Below are 20,551 nucleotides of genomic sequence, written 5' to 3' on the forward strand. Positions count from 1 at the left end.
CTACTTGACAGCATTTTAAGGCATTACAGTCGCATACCTAATGCAAATGCAGCAGTGAATAATACACCGGTCAGGCAAAAGATTATGACCACTGACAGTTGAAGTGATAACACTGATTATCGCTTCATCACGGCTCCTGTTAGTGGGTGGGATATATTAGGCAGCAAGTGAACATTTTGTTCTCAAAATCGATGTGTTAGAAGCAGGAAAAATGGGCAAGCGTAAGGATTTGAGTGAGTTTGACAAGGGCCAAATTGTGATGGCTAGACGACTGGGTCAGAGCATCTCCAAAACTGCAGCTCTTGTGGGCTGTTCCCGGTCTGCAGTGGCCAGTATCTATCAAAAGTAGGGATGGGCATTTTCCCAAAATATTGTATTCGAATATTTGGGTTCATAAAAATCGAATATTCGAATATTCGTTCATTTAAATTAGGTATTTTGAGAAAATAAGAGAGACGTTTTTTTTATCAACATGTCGTCACCATTTCTGAGCAAGCTAATGATTAGGCAATGTACACAACACGCTTACATTATATATGGTTTTAAAACATTAAACAGTATGTGTAAAAAAAAAAAATGCCTAAAGAACAAAAGCATTATAAGTTCAAGCAGCGCGAGCGGAAAAAAACCCCACTAAGAAATCAGATCGCCATGTTATATTGTGCAGAACGTACACACACACACACACACACACACACACACACACACGAGTCAGTATAAGTTATGGTTGTCCTGTTTGTATTGTTTCTCATTTTCATGTTGAGAGAAACGATAATATTGGATGATGATATTATCGGGTGAGAAAACGTGCCAATGACAGACGTTGCGAAGACAAAGATAACGGTTAAGTGAAGTTTAAGTGAAGCACTTTAATTGTGTTTTCTGTTCTTAAAGCAGCACTAGGTAACTTTTCAACCTTCATAATATATTTTTTAAGACTCTTGTGATGATAAATCGACTTACAATAGGTTGAATGACACGTCTGCCATAGCCTGATGGGGTCTGTATCGTTTTTAATCGTACTTTTAAACTTCAGGTTTCGGGTAGTAACCCGAGAAAAAGAAAAGAACTACAAAATTCGACTGCTTTACGGCATATACGTCACTTCCACCAACACACACACACTTCCTTACATTCGGACGTGCGAGCCCAACTTTGTTCATCGGATAATATAGTCATGTCCGAAGCAGCAGAGACAAATAAGAAAGAAAAGGTTTTGTTGGAGGAAAGCAATAAGAGGAAATGAAAAAATGATGTGATTAAAGGCAGGACGAGGATCAACATGTGACCAGCGTTTGCTCGTCGGCGTGAGCTGAAGGAGGCGTGCCCCACCGATGCTGTCATGCTTGTTATGGTGAGCTACCACTCAAACATTGAACTGAAGTATCATATAGATACTGTAAAACGCTAACCAATAGACTACTATAATGACGCTGGCTTGTAAACGTGAGTATCGTGATTATTTGGCGTTTGAAAAAAACAAAACCCATGAAATTATATCCATATGACATGCTGAAACATATGCCACTGACTGTAACGTTACCTGGGATGAAGACATTTCACACGCGACGCCAGAAGAACTCCTCTTGCAGTTTTCAGGGGAACTGTTATTGCTGCACCGACCCGCGGGACGCTTTTATTAAGTTATTTGGCCCGCACCGCACCACTGTATATATTTTTACAACACGCCGCGCACCTGCGACCATTAAATAGACATACGGGGTCCGCGGGTTATGAGACGACCCGCGCATCACTAGTTCAGGGCTATCAGGGTTGTCATGTCAACAAATGCACGCGCGATGGCATCCCCTGTTGTAGGATTACAGAGCTTACGACAGTAGTTGAGGACATTATTTTTTCCAAACTGTAGGGGGACCCCGAGAGCAAAAGTAGCCAAGTGGGGCTTTAAACCCTCGACGAAACTTAAAGGAAGCAGTTGTCTCGAGAACATTGTTGCTAATGGTATCATAATATATCTGGCCCTCACTCGGGGTGCAGATGTGCTTACCCGCACTCGAGAACGCAGTGATGCTTTTTCCCCCTTCGGCTGGTGTTTGGATGTCATGTGATTCTCGTTGTTCTGGAGTAGATATTATGATAACCCAGTTTCATTAACTGATTTTATCAAAAGTAACCCCATTTTGTAAGATCATTTTCAATTGTCATCTAAGTAATTCCAAACACATCGCGAGGCAGACGACGACATTGGGATCAAATACACTCAACTTATTTACCCGCTCCACAGCGCCACGCAGTGGATTTAGTTATAACTGCGAGATTTAGAGGGATTTCTCATAGATCCACTGCATTTACAGCCAGCAAATCAACGCAGTAAAATTCAAATAGTATTTTTAGCTTTCGAATGTTAATTACAGATAGAATATTCGACTATTCGAATATTCGTGCACACCCCTAATCAAAAGTGCTCCAAGGAAGGAACAATGGAGAACCGGCCACAGGGTCATGGGCGTCCAAGGCTCATTGATACATGTGGGGAGCGAAGGCTGGCCTGTGTGATCTGATCAAACAGACGAGCTACTGGAGCTCAAACTGCTCAATAAGTTAATGCTGGTTCTGATAGAAAGGTGTCAGAATACATCACAGTTTGTTGCATTTTGCCAAAAAGGAAAAATGGTTCAAGAATGGTTTAAGGAGCACAACGAGTTTGAGGTCCAAATTCCCCAGATCTCCATCCAATCGAGCATCTAAGGATCTGCTGCTAACATCTTGGTGCCAGATACCACAGTACACCTTCAGAGGTCTAGTGGAGTCCATGCCTCGACGGGTCAGGGCTGTTTTGGCAGCAAAAGGGGGACCAACACAATATTAGGAAGGTGGTCATAATGTTATGCCTGATCGGTGTACAACACTGTGCAAAAGTCTTCGGCATGTTAGTACTTTCACCCCAAAAATGTTTAAGCGAGATATTTATATATTTTGCTGGTGAAGCCAGTAGGAAATATCAGTTTATGTTTACAAAAATTCCTTTTGTCATTAATTGTATTAATCCAATGAGATTTTTGTTTGCACAAAGGAGTCTGACAACAGCCGGTATGAAACCTTCCTCCAAAACTTCCCGTCCCTCTTACACCCATCAAGTCATGGCCTAGATTTTTCTTTTCGCTGATGTATGTCACAATAGGGGGGAAAAGATTATCACAGCTTCTGTTTCAGGCCTACTTTAAAGGGTTAGTTTAACCAAAAATGAAAATTCTGTCATTAATTCCTCTCCCTCATGTGGTTGGACACCCGTCAGACCTCCGTTCATCTTCACACACAGATGAAGATATTAGTGTTGAAATCCGATGGCTCAGAAAGGCCTTCATTGACACCAATGTCATTTCCTCTCTCAAGACCCATAAAGGCACTAAAGACGTCGTTACAAAGCCCATCTCACTACAGCGGCTCTACAATCATTTCATGAAGACATGAGAAGAGATTTTGTGCAAAAAAACCCCAACTAAAAAACAACTTATATAGTGATGGGCCGATTTCAAAACAAAGATTTGAACGGTTATGAATCAGTGTATCGATTTATGATTCGGATCGCCAAGGTCATGTCATTTCAGCAGTTTGGCACGCGATCCAAATCATGAATCGATGCGCTGATTCATCGGCCAATCACTATATAAGTCGTTATTTATTTATTTTGCGCACAAAAACTCTTCTTGTGGCTTCGTAAAATGATTGTAGAGCCGCTGTAGTGAGATGGGCTTTGTAACGACGTCTTTAGTGCCTTTATGGGTCTTGGCAGAGGAAATGACATTGGTGTCAATGAAGGCCTTTCTGAGCCATCGGATTTCAACACTAATATCTTCATCTGTGTGTGAAGATGAAGGGAGGTCTGACGGGTGTCCAACCACATGAGGGAGAAGAATTAATGACAGAATTTACATTTTTGGGTGAACTAACCCTTAAAACTAGCCTAGAAATCTAGACGCACCCTAGCAGCAGCAAATCTAATCTGCCCACGAGTGTCGTCTAGCAACTCTCAATACCCTTCTGAGCTGTAAACGCCAAACTCTTGCCGGGCCAATCACATCGTGTATAGTCGGTGGGCGGGTCCATAATGATGACGCGAGTTGCGTTTGCGTGCTTCTAGTAAACACAGAAACTGGCGAACGGCGGTCTTTCGAATCAGCTTTGACTGCGACTCTGAAAGACTTGGAGTTAAGCTTTTCTCTGAGAAAAGAACAAAGAACGGCACTGAGGTCATTCTTAAAAAGGGAAGATGTGTTCGGAGTTTTGCCGACCGGATACGGGGAATGTTTAATCTGTCAAATAGCTCTGTTTCACCTTCGTTGCTCTGGTTGGTTGTGTACTGTATCCTATCGCGTGCAGAGGGAGTTTGAAAGACAACCGTTTATCCCGCCCCTCGGATTGAGCTGTCAATGGGGAGTTTTTCAGACCAAACATCTTGATGTGGGTTGATGTGGGTCAGGCTATCAATCTGACCGATCTGTTCATATACAAACCTAGCTTGATGTCTCCGTCCAGTGTGAGGAGAATATTTCCAGCCTTCAGGTCTCTGTGGATGATCTTCATGCTGTGGAGATACTGAAGAGCCTCCAGCATCTGTTTACAGATCACCCGGATCTGAGGCTCCTGAAGACCCCGGTCCAACTCTACAGACACAAACAAACCAAACTCTTCAGATCAGACAATCTCATAAATTAAAAAAAAAAAAACTGATAGAATGTATATAATAAAATATAATATAATATATAATAAATTCTGTCAAAATTAACGCATTAATGCACGCAGTGAAGTATTTGATAACTACTTCTATTTCTGTATATTTCCTAACTATTAGGCCTACCAGAAAATCTTACATGGGCCATTTTAAGTTCACTTAAATTAAAAGTTTCTAACATTAGTATTTTTTAAAGCCTAATAAATGTTAAAACTTATAGTGTTTAATTATACTGTAATGCTGAATGGCTAAAATTGAGCTATCAGTCGCAGTATTAGTATCGGTGATACAGGACTTCTTTCATAAAATGATGCCATTACAGCAAATAATTTAAAATATAGGCGTTAAATGTGAAATTATTACAATATAAAATATATAAAAAAAACTTTAATGTTGTGTGTGAGTAATCGTGATGACTTACAGAAAAATGTGAGATTAATTTATTTTTTTTAACAAATTATTAAATTATTAATATCATATCATTTAATATAATTGAGGAAAGCAGTCGATGCCGAGGGCCTGCGAGAACGGGGCGAGGACAGTGGCATGAGTGATAATTATTGTGGCAAGCAGTTATCCATTATCTATTAGCTCATTAATATAATATAATATAATATAATATAATATAATATAATATAATATAATATAATATAATATAATATAATATAATATAATATATAATAAAAATAATATAATACACAGAATTCTGCCAAAACGCCAATTTTGTGGAGTATTCACATAAGAGCCGTATTTAATGAGGTAAATAATGTCTTACATGAAGTAAAAAATGTTCAACTGCATATATTTTAAGACTGCACAATATATCGAAATTATCAAAATATTTCAAATATACATATCGCAACGGCACGCAATATCTAAAAGATTTGAATAGGCTACTTCAACATTGTGAAAAAGTGTATGTTTTAGGTTGACACATGTAACAGAGTATAGACTGGGAACAAGACTGTTACTTATGTTACTTGCTTGACGTTAAAAATAGTTATTAAACGCAATAACTTATGAAAAACAACAACTTGCAGTCTCGCGTTCTGACACACACAGAAAGAGTGTGATCCCTGCACTTCTGTTTCATGTCTTAAAATAGAAAGGTTTTAAGACTATTAATGAGTATGTTCTCCTAAAAATGAAAATACTCCGTTTTATAAAGTTAAATTCACATGCATGCACGTCTAGTTGTACAGCATGACCTCTTCATAATCTAACTCTGGTTCACGAGGCAAAGCGGTGTAACCAAAGGCAATGAACTCTGAGTGACCTTGACTGGCTCATTCAGAAAACATTCAAAATAATGCAATATCCTGTTTAAACTTCAAGGAAAAAGTGAGTTATGCGAGGGGGGGGAGTATAGTGGGGGTCTTACCTAACATGGTGGCATCGACCGCACCTCCGGCGCAAAACTCAATCATTATCTGTGGAGGGAAAAGACATTCAACTTAAGATGGTTTTATGCAGGAGAGATTTCAGTAACACTATTTTACAGTGTCCTTGTTAAACATACTACATTTAGTTCCTATAAATTGTGCATAATCACATCCAAACCACACCCTAACCCTTTAGTAACCCTGACCCTATAGTTAATACATGTTGTTAACTATCATTACTCAGTGCTTAAATATATAATTCCACTGTAACACGGACACCTAAAAATAAAGTGTAACCAAGATTTCTTGCAAATTCAGACGCAGAAGAACGCAGTTGAGACTCATTTCACATAAACAGGAAAAGGTGGCTAGTGTATGAGAGAACACAGGACGTTTCCCGGTTATTCAGATCACAGAACAATGTCACATTGATCCCGTTTATTCAAGATTATTTGGCCCAGTCATCATAGTTCTCAGGAACGGACTTCATGACTCATATAAGTTTAAAGTCACCAGGAAATCAAAGCTGCATTATATATAATATAGGGAATACTGCAGTATATATACTTCTCTGATGATGTGTTTACTGGCAGAAGGGCGGGGCAACCTGTCTCTCACATGAGATCAACCAATAGCAAACCACAACCATCCAATCAATTCCGATGCAGCGTCCCAATTCGCCTACTTCTACTCAGTGGTGGAATGTAACGAAGTACAAATACTTCGTCACTTAAGTACATATTTCACGTATCTGTACTTTACTTAAGTAGGATCAGTAGTGAATACTTTTTACTTTTACTTCGTTACATTTTGCAGCAATTATTATACTTTCTACTCCACTACATTTCTACAACGTTTCAATACATTTTCGTTACATTTTCTGATCAGTTTCAGGGCTCGAGATTAAGGCTCACCCGGAAAATAATAATAATGTACGTTATAGGCTAATGAATTGACGGTTGCGCTGTTGAGGCTCGCGCAGCCTCTCGAGGAGAAATGGAAACAAATTAGCCCCGCTCACACAAAGAAACTCAGTAACATACTGCATTAAAAATTCAAAATGTTTAGTTTTTATATTTTATAACAGTTAAAAAAAACATCACATGACACGACCAACGAGTGTAGTTTTCCTGAATATCATCACGACAGAAAATGTGACACTGATTTCATTTGACAGTTCCATAAACAATTAATTAACATCAAGTCACTTACATTTTATTGATTGCTTTATTGCTTTTGTTCTATTTCAGCAGCGAAAATATTTCCAAGATCAGATTTCCACATCCGAACCATAACGTATCGCACAGCAACAGTGCGTTACTGAATCAAAGATTCAATGCCCTATTCATAAACGGCTGCCTCATTTATGAACGAATCAGCCGTTTGAACGAATCGACTCAATGACTCTCTCATAAGGATTCACCTGCCGCCATCTACTGGTGGTTTAGTTAACTTTTTTTAGTTAAAACAATCTCATAGCATTATTTAGTGCAGTTATAATTTTTTCAGTGTTAATTATTTAATTTGATTGGTAACAACCCTAATGTATCTTATTCTAATTTAATTTATTAATCAAATTTAAGAATATAAAGGGAAAGCTGAAGCAAAGCCTATATTTAATAAGATTAGGGGAAAATGTCCTTTATAAAAGGTAAAAATATCATAAATATGAAGATTTAAATACATCAAAGCTGATGAGAATGTTGCTTCAGAAAAAAGACATTTAACTTTGCAGATAACCAGAATTGTAAGTCAGAATGTTAACTAGGCAACAGATGGTAAGAACAATTACATTAACCCAAAACTAACTCAATTAAAATGCCACCGCTCATACTGTTTTCTTCTTTTTAATTATTAGAATTAGACATTAAGAGAATACATTTTTATGCAAGTACTTTTACTTTTAATACTTAAAGTACATTTAAAATCAGGTACTTTTTACTTAAGTAGGGTTGTCGTTGTAGTACTTCTACTTTTACTAAAGTAAATATATTTCTGGTTACTTGTACTTTTACTTAAGTACTGAGATCCAGTACTTCCTCCACCACTGGTTATACTGCGTCCTAAAAGTATGTACTCTTTTTGTGACGAAAAAGTATATAATTTTGAGTTTGAAGCAGAAAAGTATGCAAGCTTCGGGACTACTTCGTCATCTTTAACTGACTCTGTCGCTTAGTTACGACCATCCCATCACCGATTAAACTGCCCTGTCCATCATCACACAGTTCAAATCCTCCACATTCAGCCACTAAAATAGGTCAGTTTTGCTTTTCATGTCAAAGTAGTTATAATTTGTTTCATTTCTTTATTAAATGAATTTAGAAAATTGTTTGGAGCATGTTTTGTTTGTTAAATTAAAGTTTTTGTTTTTTAAAATGACGAGCATGCGGACAGCGGCCGACAGTGAGTTAACCGCGTTTGATCAATTTAGCCTCTCAAATCAACACTTGCCTTGCCTGTAATAAAGTCAATAGATATAAAACACTTCAAGCATGTCACAATAGTAATGGGTTGTAGCTATCATAGCTATCGAAATCCAGTGTTCGGCACTTTGCGGACGTGAGTTTTTGTTGTAGATGTCTGTCTTAAAAAAAAAAAAAAAAAAAAAAAAAAAATTGTTGTGTATTGTGCTAATTAATTGAGATTTCTTACAGCTCTTACAGGTTTTTGGCCTTGTCTGTTCCGTTGCTTCTATTACTCTCCCCTTTTTTGTAAGTCATTTTGGATAAAAGCGTCTGCTAAATGATTAAATGTAAAATAGTAGTTTATGTGTTTACTATCACCACCACAGTAAAAAAAAAAAAATTGACATGTTGAGGCATGGGCTGATGATGCTCGCAACGGCGCTCGCAAACGAAACGGGCTATACAATCTACTTTTAAACTAAATAAAAGTTTTTTTAAAAAACATGTCTTACCTTACACCTCTCCGCTAGGCTAAATTTATATAAATACGATCTTTAAATCCTGCACTATATGCTTATTTAACAGAGTTCACATCAACGAAAGCAACAGATATGAGCTGCATTTTATTCATCAGCTCAACACCGCAGTAGAATTGATTTGTATTAGTGGTCGGATATTAAACCATCTCGAAAGAATGTTAGAAAGGCATTTACTCCTGATCTTTTCACAATCGGATAGAAATCTGATCAGAAAAAAACGAATGAAGTGAGCAGGTGTAAAGGCCGTAACTCTTGCAGATGCGCTCCAGGAACGCTCACTGCTGCTGCTCTGGTGTTGTGCATCGCATCTCATAGTTTATTTTAATTATTTCATTAATGTCTAAAATATAAAAAGGACAATCCTAAAATGAATGCATCCCCACCATATCAGCACCGAAAACATATAGGTAATGTAAGTTACTGGTAGGACGATAATCGCACAACCCATTCGATATTCTATAAATAAATCAACTAATTTAATATTCAAAAAACGCGACTCATCCCTATGCCATATGTTTCTGAATAAATATAATAATACATAATAATCATAATCCTAAAACTAATAAAAATAAAATAACAATCATTAAAAAAATAAATGCTGATCCTGGTGTAAATAACTCCAGATATAACTGGTCAGATATGCAAACATTGTCCTGAGATGATGACAATCTGAATGAAATATTGTTGGCATAAGGAAATTGTTGTGAAAGGTCATCATTTATATTTTCTCTCAACTGGCAAGGCCCAACAAGCTTCCAGTTACAATAAATTGTGTTATCTGGAGCTGAATTTTGGACAAATGACTTTCTACTGTCTAAGCTTTGCAGAAATAACTTAATGGAAAAAAATATGAACAATAAATAAATAAATGCAAGCAAGTCACTATTATTTATAAGGAAACTGAGCAGTTTAGAGTCATTGGTCGATTCGATTTCTAAAAGTTTTAGGCTTTTTTTATTTTATTTGAACAAATTTGAGGATGTTTTATCTGGATGTTTAAGCTTACACCAAGATTCAAGAAAATAACATTAAGAAAAAGCAGATTCATATTAATAAAATATTCTTTTTCATAAGATGGACATTTTTCCTGCCTTTTGATTAAAATTTAGTTCTTACATTTTCCATGAACTCAGAACATGCGTTGAAAAAAATATGTATTTGTAAAATTTCACAAAAGTGACATACTTTTTTGGTGGTTTTTTCCAACACGTTCAAAACACTGATCTGAGCTACATCTAGGGGTCATTTGAAATAATTGCCCAATATAAACCTACCTCGGGCAAAATAGATATGCAAGAAGGTAGGCCCAATAGTAATTCTGTATCATAAAATCATATACCATGATGTGACTAACAATGCCCTCAACATGTTTAAATGAGAAATCATATTTTGGGACGTAGTATTTCAAAGCTATTTTTTCTACACTGTGAGCAGTTCACAAAATACAAAAATATTCATGGGTTTTGAATGATGACCATCTTCTGCAAATCATTTTGTTTTTGCAGCCAAAGCACCTTCTTGAATCATTAGAAATGCACAGTGTTTTGTCAGTGCTCTCTCTGGATTAATGGGGTAAATGTTTCTCTCTTGAAGTTGAGCCAAGAAAACCTACACCTCGCATCGCTTGCCAAAACAAAACCTGACCAGGTTCTTCACATCCTGCCATTATTCTGTCACTGACATGAGTTTGCAGGCTGCTATCCAAATGATAAAGGCCAAAAGTCCCTAAATGTCATTAAAAATGTTTAAGAAATTAGAGGAATTTCTCCAGGAGACTTCACAAGAGTAAAACTAAAAGAATGCATCAAAATGTATCATCTGCCTGTCGATCAGATGATAGATCCTGATTAGATCCTGACCCATTTAAAGATGAGTTCTCAAATGTCATAATTTTGACACGTTAAAAGGAAGTTCACTCAAAAACATAGCCTATGCCATAATATAATTGCGTCGGTCCAGTACTTTTTTGCTTGTGTAGAACACAAAAGGAGATGTTTGGCATTCAGATTATGCTGCTTTATTTCTATACAATTTCTAGTCCATATGACTTATGTGTAATACATTTAAAATCTTATGAAGTCACTTAATTTGTCACTGTAACATTCTTCAAATTCATATGGGTTTGGAACGACGTGATTAATGGTTACAGAGTTTTTCATTTTTGGGTGAGCTCCTCCTTTAGGAATGCACTTCATTAGACAGATTCTTCCATTTTCATCCAGAACAGCAGAGTTTGTAATGTCTTGTTGATACTGAGCCAAAAATGCAAAAGTATTGAAAGTGATTTGCTCATGGAAACACTGTCTCGCCAAAGCAAAGCTCACCACCCTCATGGCTCGACCCAAGTGGACTGGTAAACACAAGTGTGTGTGTGTATTTAGTGATGGAGGAGATAACACACTGACACAAGGTTTCATAACTGCCTCCAAAATACATAAACCGCATACCAAAGAGAAGAGACATGGCGTCAGTCTCACAAACAAATGTATTTGATAAAACTGCTATTTTTTGTGATGGAAGCAACTTCACCCCTGAATCTCTCTGCTTATATTTGCGCACTCAAACAGACATGCAAACAAACACATGAGGGACATCATACTATTATTTATTTACACATACTGGTGGTTGATTGCCAGGGCATTTCTATGTGTGCTTGTTAGGGTGTTCTGGTGAGTTTTTTTGTTTTATTTTGTTTTTTTGTTTATGTGGTTATTAATGGGTGTATGTCACCAATGCCCACCCCTTACCAGACACAACATTACACCATGATAAATATGTATATTTTCCATGTTAATCAGAGTTTTTGCCCAAACCAGCTGTGACTCTGTGTGTGTGTAATAAACGTATTCACACGTCTGTGTCATTAATTCACACAGAGACACGCAGAACACGTAGGATTCATATTCAAACAGTCTTCTTGCAGTTTAATATTCACAGAAACAAGTCCATATCCAGGGTTTTTCCTGGGTCAGAAATGGTCTTCGGTGGTGGCTGACCAGTCATAGTCATCCACACACACGCATGCACGCACACACACACCCCAACAGTAAAAGTACCTACCAACGTGATCTGTGAGCCCAATACTGACAATAAATGTAAAATAAATGCAAACGTTTTTCTTTTTTTTTGCTTTTTGTTGCTCATCTAATTTTGATATCTCATTATGTATGATGTCTTGATGTTTGTTTCTTTAGTTCCTCATTTTTACACAGTTTGCATGGTTTAATGATTCATTATTTTGGCAACAATTATTAAAAAGCAGCATTAAAAATGTAATAACAAATAGTCTAATTCTCTGCCATAAACAATTTAACTTGCATTGTTCTGCTTTCACCTTATTCCAGTCTAAACATTTTTTTTTGTTTTTGTGGTAGCTAATTTACTACACATTATCAATATAAATACATGAAAATACCGTGGATTATTAAGACTAATTCTTACTAACCCCTCTTGTTTAATGGGGTAAGCACACTTAATTCTCATTTCAGAGGTGTTGAGAGTAAATTATTACACACCGATTCGTGAGTTCAGTGTTGGACAGATCATTAAAATGAATCGGTTCAAATGAGTCATTAGTTTCCGAATCGGACAAAAGCGGACACATTATGTGTGAACCCAGGCGGTTAAAACAACGCAAAAGATTGATCACAGAAAACACGTCATAAGGATATTTTCCCGTTTATTTGAAAGTATGGTTCATGTCAGCTGCGTGTACAAAACGTCTTTTAAAAGAGGTGCGATTTTTGAGCACAATTCACATCCAGCAGTAATTCAGAGAAAATATTGTGCGAACGCGCACGGATTCAGTCTTCAGACCTTTTACCATTTTGTCAGTTCTGTTGATTTTGATTGATATGCGCGAGTGTGAGAAAGAGAGAGAACGGTGATGGTTTTGAAGACAGAGAGAGTGCGCGGCTCTCTGCTTGTTCTCCTTCACTCAGTTAACGAGGGCGCACGTTAACTGAGTGTCAGAACGAGCAGAGAGTCACGCGCATTAGTAGGCTAATCTAAATCAATTTATAAATCACAATAACTCATCAAAAAAGGCTTTGGCGGGATAAAAATTTGCTTTGGTGCCCGCCAAAAAATGTTCAATGTAGGAAAAACCCTGATATCCTGATGTGATTTAATTGCCCTGATCTAGGCTACTTGTAATTTATTCATTAAAAATTAATAATGAAAAGTTATGTGATATTCTGTTACACAGTAAATTCCGTTTTTATAATATAAAACAATAGCAGAGTCCACATCACAACTACAATGATAATGGCACAGAAACAATATCATTGGAATCACTTTTAGAAGAAAAACATTACAGCTGATGAATGATAAAACATTGACAGCCAATTAAAATCAATCCTGTTTTAAAGCATTTGAGTATTTATCCGCCAATTCCCTGCACCCCATAATGCTTTGCCAAATTTTGGAAGTAACTTCAGCCACTAGCTAACTGTTAACAATCAGCGAAAGAGTTGCTCTATGAACACAAGCATTTTTAAAACCTGGGTACGATGAGTTAACATTATTCTACTCACCTTTCAACCATCGAACATTAATAGGACATTTAAAAGTTTAAAAGCATTAACAAATTACTACAACAGAGCATGGATAACCCCCATTATTTCCACAGCAATATTACAACCGTTTTAAATATCACCTGTATTATGTAACACGTTACCTTAATGTTTAACTGGAACATTGAGTGATATTTCAAAGTGATTTCCATCATTTTGACAGATTTACCTGCTTGAGAAAGATTTCAGCAAACACTGCTAATAGAGATTAGAAGTGAAAAGTGAAAAAGACAATTAGATTTTAAAGTGTCCATGTAAAAAAAATCTGGAAAGGGATGTGGGGATTTGAGGAAAAAAGCAAGATATTCTTATTGATTCCAGTGATTTATTTTTGGGATATATTACAAATTAAATCAGGAGACCAGAACACAAATAAACAGTATATGTTTTCTGTTTGTACTGTAAAAGGAAAATAAGAGAGAAAAAAATCAGGAGGAAAAGAAAGCAGCAAATAAAAACTCTTCTTGCCAGGAGATATTCTTGTCATACCACGTCACATTAAAATACCAATTGTTACGTTATTCTCTTGAAGTCTGAACATGAAGGAAATTGTACTGCTCATTCTGTCAAACTGATGGATAAGGATTACTTTTAGCACAATTTTATGATTTGAAATGATGTTTTAGTTTTTTGAGAGGAAGTGCCTCTAGTAATCTAAAACAGGATAGAAGCAGAGGAAAAAAACTGAACACGCATTAAGAATAAGCAAAGTAGTTTATGCAAGGGATAATGTCCACCCAGCCGGTTGTTATCGCAGAATAAACCCCGACAGAGTGATCAGGACCCCAATGCGAAGCGGAGCATCACTCTGATTATTCTGATTATGGGGTTTATTCTGCGATAACAACCGGCTGGGTGTACATTATGCCGCTTATTACACGGCTACTAGTCTCAAAAAAATAATTATCTTGAGATTGTCTTGAGATTAAATATTTTATTAGCTCTTACGCAAAGCTTCCGCGAAGAAAAACAGTTCCAAACTGCTTTAAGCCTTTATCTATTGCTGCTAAATGTTGAAAATGAATGCTGAAAGGGTTAGTTCACCCAAAAATGAAACCAAGCCTATGATTTACTCACCCTCAAGTCATTAGAGGTGTAGCTATATGACATTCTTCTTTAAGACGAATACAATCGGAGTTATATTTAAAAAGTCCAGGCTAACGTTAATCCCAGCAGTAGTTAAAGCTGTTTTTAAAGTCCATAAAAAATGCAGCTGTCCGTCAAATAACGTGCTCCACACGACTCCGATGGGTTAATAGAGCCTTTTAGTTAATTCGAATCGATGCGTTTGTGTGAGAAAAATATCCATATTAAAAACATTATAAAGGAAACCCGCTTTGAAGTCTTCCATTGTAACCCACGGCTGTTTAAGCCACAAGATGGCGCCAGCGTTAAGCACAGAAGTAGTACCGGTCAAGATAACTCGTACCCGGATGAGCGGGTGTTATCTGGAAATAACATACCGCTGGAATGCGCGATTGACCAATCAGAATCAAGTATTTCACAGAGCCGTGTAATAAATAAAGCTAATATAGTTATCGTTGTTAGGGATGCATTATATATCTGCCAACATATCAGTATCTGGCGATACACATTAATTTTTAAAGCTACACTATGTATTTTTTCGCCACTAGGAGTCTCTAACCTCTTCAAAATAATAACATAGCTGTAGATTGATGACGCAGTGAATGAGTGTGGACTCATACTGATGGATCTAATGTTTATGGGGAAAGGATGTTCATGGATGAGTAAATGCATTATTATCCCGGCGGATATAAAGAAATGAGGATTTAATTCTACCAAACTAAACGCAAGTGATGAGAAACTACTCGTACAGGTCAGTTTATTTGACCAACTAAAACTGTGAGGAAACACAATGCGGTTTCACTTGGTCTACACTATCTGAACTGTTGTTGTGTGTGTTCGTTTGTTGGCTGTATGAGACCTGCAGTATCTCCATCGTCCTGATGATATTATAATATTTCATTGTGTTGAGCGACATAACACGGAGAACTTTTATGTACATTTTCTCACCTGCCTAATAAAGCACATGCAAGAACGGTCTGTCAAGTCAAAGTTTATTGCAAACAACAGCGTTCCCATATGCAGTTGTCCTCGTCTGCAATGGTTTCTACAGCATTTAAAGCAGTAACCGAGGCTAACGTAGACATGATGTCATTTACAGGCGACTCCCTCACATGTCCTGGTTCATTGGTTAACCCCTTGCCTGTCACCCCCCGATTTGGAAAGTGGATCAAGACATACCCATAGTAAAAAGACAGCTCCTCATAAGTTATTCTGAATATACACATAACCAATATATATTTAAAAAAGCCAACACTTGAGAGTTTACAGCTGAATACTCAGAATTACTCAGACAGTTATTAATATAGAGATATATAGGCTGAAACATAAAAACATGCGTACGCCTCTCTTCAAGATGCGATATCTAGAAATTGCAAAATGATCTTGAAATTGTGTACAGCTGAATGGTGTATGGTGTGTACAGCTAAACGCCCCCTAATGTCATTAACAAAACAGCACCACTCAAAGTCCAAATCATCAATACATTTCTCACAACAAAACATTACAACGGAAATCTCACGTACGCTAAAATTGCACACTCTGGGTGGCCTTAAGATTCATATTTAAATATTTTATCATTATAAGATGTATATCAGTGCTTGCCTTAGAGACATTTATCTGTGTTCGCCATAAACAACAGCATATTATGAGGCTGATGTCACTCGCCTGTCACATGCTCCAAATATCATGCAATGGTTGTCTGACAGTACCGGCTATCCCTACCTATAACCCAACATTAGCACAGGCTCTACCATTCCCATGACCCTGCATAGGGCAAGCGGTTTGGATTATGAATGGATGGACTGATAAGTGCTGAATCACAGCAAACAGTAGACATATGTACTGTTGCCATAACAAAAAAGACTCAGCATATTCATTACTGAACGCATGCAATAGCAATGTGTGAGTCACTGGCCCGCCGGATAATCCAGGCGTTTCCAAACAATAGACCCATGACTGTGTGTTTACAGAGGGAATGCACAGGAAGCGCAGATCCAACAATACAGCTATTACAAGATCCTGAAAATACAACTGAAAATATAGGCACTAGGTATCAGAGAAGCCATGGGAATGCTTAAGATTTGATGATTTGTGTAGATATGTGAAAGAAAGGTGTGTATTCATGTTGTTTTGGGGGAAATCTTGAATATATAATTTGCAAATATAAATTTATATACATTTTAAAGCTATATCGATTTAGTAATAGCAAAATATCTGCCATATGGGGTGTCTTGAATTTATGAATCCATTTAAGTGTTCATGAGGTTATTCAATTTGAAATGTGATTGTGAAATAACATTGCCATATTATTGAATTATTTTATATTTTAAAGTGACTTATATATGAAAAATATTTTAAAGCACGTCTGCTCCACACTCCCTGTTCTTCATCTTTTTTACACCACCTTCACATGTTTTACTTTAGTTCTCACAAAACCAATATTAATTCAGAAATTAGAATTAATAGAATAGGTGTATTCAAGTCATTGCCTTTATGAAAAATACCAGATCTGGACTCAAACAAAAACGTTTTTATAGGTCTATTTACATTATAAAGAAAACGAACAATGCACTGAAGAAAACGTGGAGGAAAGCACTTTTAAGTACCAACATTTTGGGGGACAGGGACACGTTTACTCACTCACTGGAGTAGGATATTTCTCCATCTCTGGTAAGATCAATCATGATGAGAAGTGTGTTCATTAATTATTAGGGGTGCAAAGGATCGCAGCTGATCCATGATCTGTAAGGACCAGGACTAACGGTTCGGCACACGTGTGATTCCTTGTTTAACTGCTAAGTTTAACCATCATAGAGTGAAATTTACATTGGGAAAATCGCATTTACTTGCACAAAAGTATGTCAAAATACACATCTCTGCCAATTTTCTCTCAGCTATGTTATAAGTGAACAGTTGAGAAAGAAACCGGATGCGTGTCTGTACGCATATTCGGTCTGTGCATTCGGTCTTAAAGTGACAGCAGCCTAATATTGCTGTTGTTGTCTGTGGCATTAATGTTTTCAAGTTTTCAAAAATACAGATTTAACAAAGATATATTTAATTTCTACATTGTACAAATGGTGTTATTTTACATGTATGCAGCTTGTAGAAAAAGTGTGCCACATAAAATGTGGGCACCAAGCAACATCTCCAGGTGTTCCCTCGAGAACCAGACCAAGGGAGTTATGTGCACCACTGATTATAAAACTGGAGAAACCAGTCACCGTGAGTTTAGAGTCTACATGCACGTGTTACTTACTGACATTTCTGAAATATTCTAGATGACACACGCTGACGCCTGCAGGTACAGGAAGGCAGAACAACCAGTCAGACCACAAGAACAAAGTCAGATTGTGAGAGTCTGAGCAAACGCAGATTCCTTGAGCGCCTACGCACATATCTCAGGCAAACGCAACAAGAGGTTAAACAAACAGAAACGACTGAGGGTTTAATGAGACAATGCCACAACACTGTTAACAGAGTCGGGAGTCAATAAAGACTGTCCTGGACGCGTGCCCTAAACCCCATTCAACTGGATAAATAATTCATTATGGTGATTATCACTTTCACCTCACTGGCGCAGAGATCCACACTTACATTTATATGTAAGAAGGGCACCACAGGAGGCTAAAACAACCTAATTCACGCTCCCAGGAGAGAGGCGAGGCACAAACATGGGTTTTCCATGACGTTTTCAAAATAAAAGATATTAATGTAACATGCTGATAGAGGAATGGAAACTTTACAAGCCATCCGCCTACTGTTTTTAATATGCATACAATACAATGTGTTCAATGAATGGACATTTTGTCTTCACACTAACTAACGATTGGAATATTATCAATTTGACACTTTGAGCTGAATGATGACACTTTCTGGGCCCTATTTTAACGTTCTGAGCAAATGATATGAAGCTCATGGTGAAGGTGCGCTTAGCATAAATTCATTTTTGCAAGTTCAACACTGGAAAAAAAAACGGTCTGTCTAAAAGGGTTGTCCCTAGTCTCTTAAAGGTCCCGTTTGTCGCGATTCCATCTTTCAAACTTTAGTTAGTGTGTAATGTTGCTGTTAGAGCATAAATAATACCTGTAAAATTATAAAGCTCAAAGTTCAGTGCCAAGCGAGGTATTTTATTTAACAGAAGTTCCCTTTCAAAGCCTACAACGAACGGCTGGTTTGGACTACAACAGGAAGTGCAGGGATGGAGTGCCGTCACTAGAACCGTTTGTTGACTAACCCTCCGCCCACAAGCACACGCAAAATAGGGGGCGTGGTCTCGTTGCTCTCCTACGTGGAGAAGAGCGCACATTCAGCGCTTGCATCTCCCCGTTATGGTAAGAGGCGGGACCTTTCCGGGAAAGTGCGCTTAGCTGCTGTCCAATCACAACACGGGAAGCGCTGGCCCAATCAGAACTCGTTACGTGTTTCTGAAGGAGGGACTTCATAGAACAAGGAAATCATCAGGCCGTTTTTAGGACAGAGGAAACAGTGCTGTACAGATAAGTCAATTGTGTGAAAAATACAGTTTTTTTACACGCGAAATATGAACTCATGTTATATTGCACACTGTAAACATAATCAAAGCTTCGAAAACACGCGAAGAACGGGACCTTTAATGAGTCATGGGTGGGTTTTGGGCATAACATGCAATAAACCAATCTCCCATTCCATTTAAAAGCCAGTTGCGCTTCCACAATGGCGGATACACTATTTACAGTTGAGCGGAAAGACTGAACGCTTCTCCAAAGAGGAATCCTTTAATTTTTAATATTTCAATTAGTGCTAGGCAACGAGTAAAGTGTTTAATCGTGATTAATCGCATGATTTTCTGTGATTAATCGTGATTGATCGCATAATTTTTCTGTGATTAGTCGCAGTATGCGCAAAATTCAACAATGAATACGAAAGTGCTGCTAAATGAACAAAAGTGCAATAACATATGGTTTGCAAACACTTTAAACAAATAAGGTGCTTTTGACAGCAGTTAAAAGTTAGTAACAGTTACAATATTTCTTATCAACTTAAAGATTAAATTAATCAAAATAAATTAAATTGGTGGTATAAATATATTAATTCTGTAGTAATATTCTCATCAGTGCTCTGTCAGCTTTAACATAGGCCGACTTAAATCTGCATATTTGTGATATTCACCCCAGGGCGTTATTTAATTTTATAAAGGCCATTTTTTAAAATCTAATTAAATGTATGCATCATCTTTCATGTTAAATTCTTACATTTGATTAATAAATTCAGCTATAATAGTAAAAACACTATAGGCTGTTACCAATCAAATTAAATAATTTAAACTGCAAAAAATACAGCTGCAATAAATAATGTTATAAGATTGATGTTCTAAATAAAACATGCAATCATATTTTTAAACATAACCGCCAATAGGAGGCAGCAAGCGATCGTCTTCATGAGCGAGTCATTGAGTCGTTTATTCAAATGATTCATTCAAAACGCTGAATCATTCAGTAACAAAACACCGCGCTGAGTGTTGCTTTCCTCTGGTGAAATCATGGGTGAAATGGAACAAAAAAATGTTGTTTGGATCTAAAATGTAAGTAACTTAATATTAATTAGGCTACTTGTTTATTGAACTAGGCTACACCATTCATGCTACACAATTCACGATTGCAAAGTCGACATGTGTTATTAACAATATCATAAATCATAAATATCAACAACTACACAAAGCTCAGTTTTACCCCAGTATGTTTCTTCTCTGAGTTTATATTGCTGCTCAATTGTTTTGATTTTTCCACGAATGTTTCACGAGCCTCAACGCGACTGTTAACGTACCAGAGGCAGAGATGCACTCATCAATCGCTGTTTACATTGAATATAATAAAACAAAATTAAAAAAAAT

The 20,551-nt window shown here is 37.1% G+C and overlaps 1 protein-coding gene across 1 annotated transcript in view; it reads right to left on the bottom strand.

Moving 5' to 3' along the window:
* Positions 1-20,551, bottom strand: part of stk10 (serine/threonine kinase 10) — an 89,847-nt gene that overhangs the window by 42,228 nt on the left and 27,068 nt on the right. The window contains exons 3-4 of the mRNA XM_067423575.1: positions 6,075-6,123; positions 4,476-4,625 (exon numbers count right to left, since the gene is read on the bottom strand). Of these exons, the coding sequence (XP_067279676.1) occupies positions 4,476-4,625; positions 6,075-6,123 (199 nt within the window). The remainder of the gene's footprint in view (positions 1-4,475; positions 4,626-6,074; positions 6,124-20,551) is intronic.

This window comes from Pseudorasbora parva, chromosome 18, assembly GCF_024679245.1.
Source record: "Pseudorasbora parva isolate DD20220531a chromosome 18, ASM2467924v1, whole genome shotgun sequence".
NCBI classification, from domain to species: Eukaryota; Metazoa; Chordata; class Actinopteri; order Cypriniformes; family Gobionidae; genus Pseudorasbora; species Pseudorasbora parva.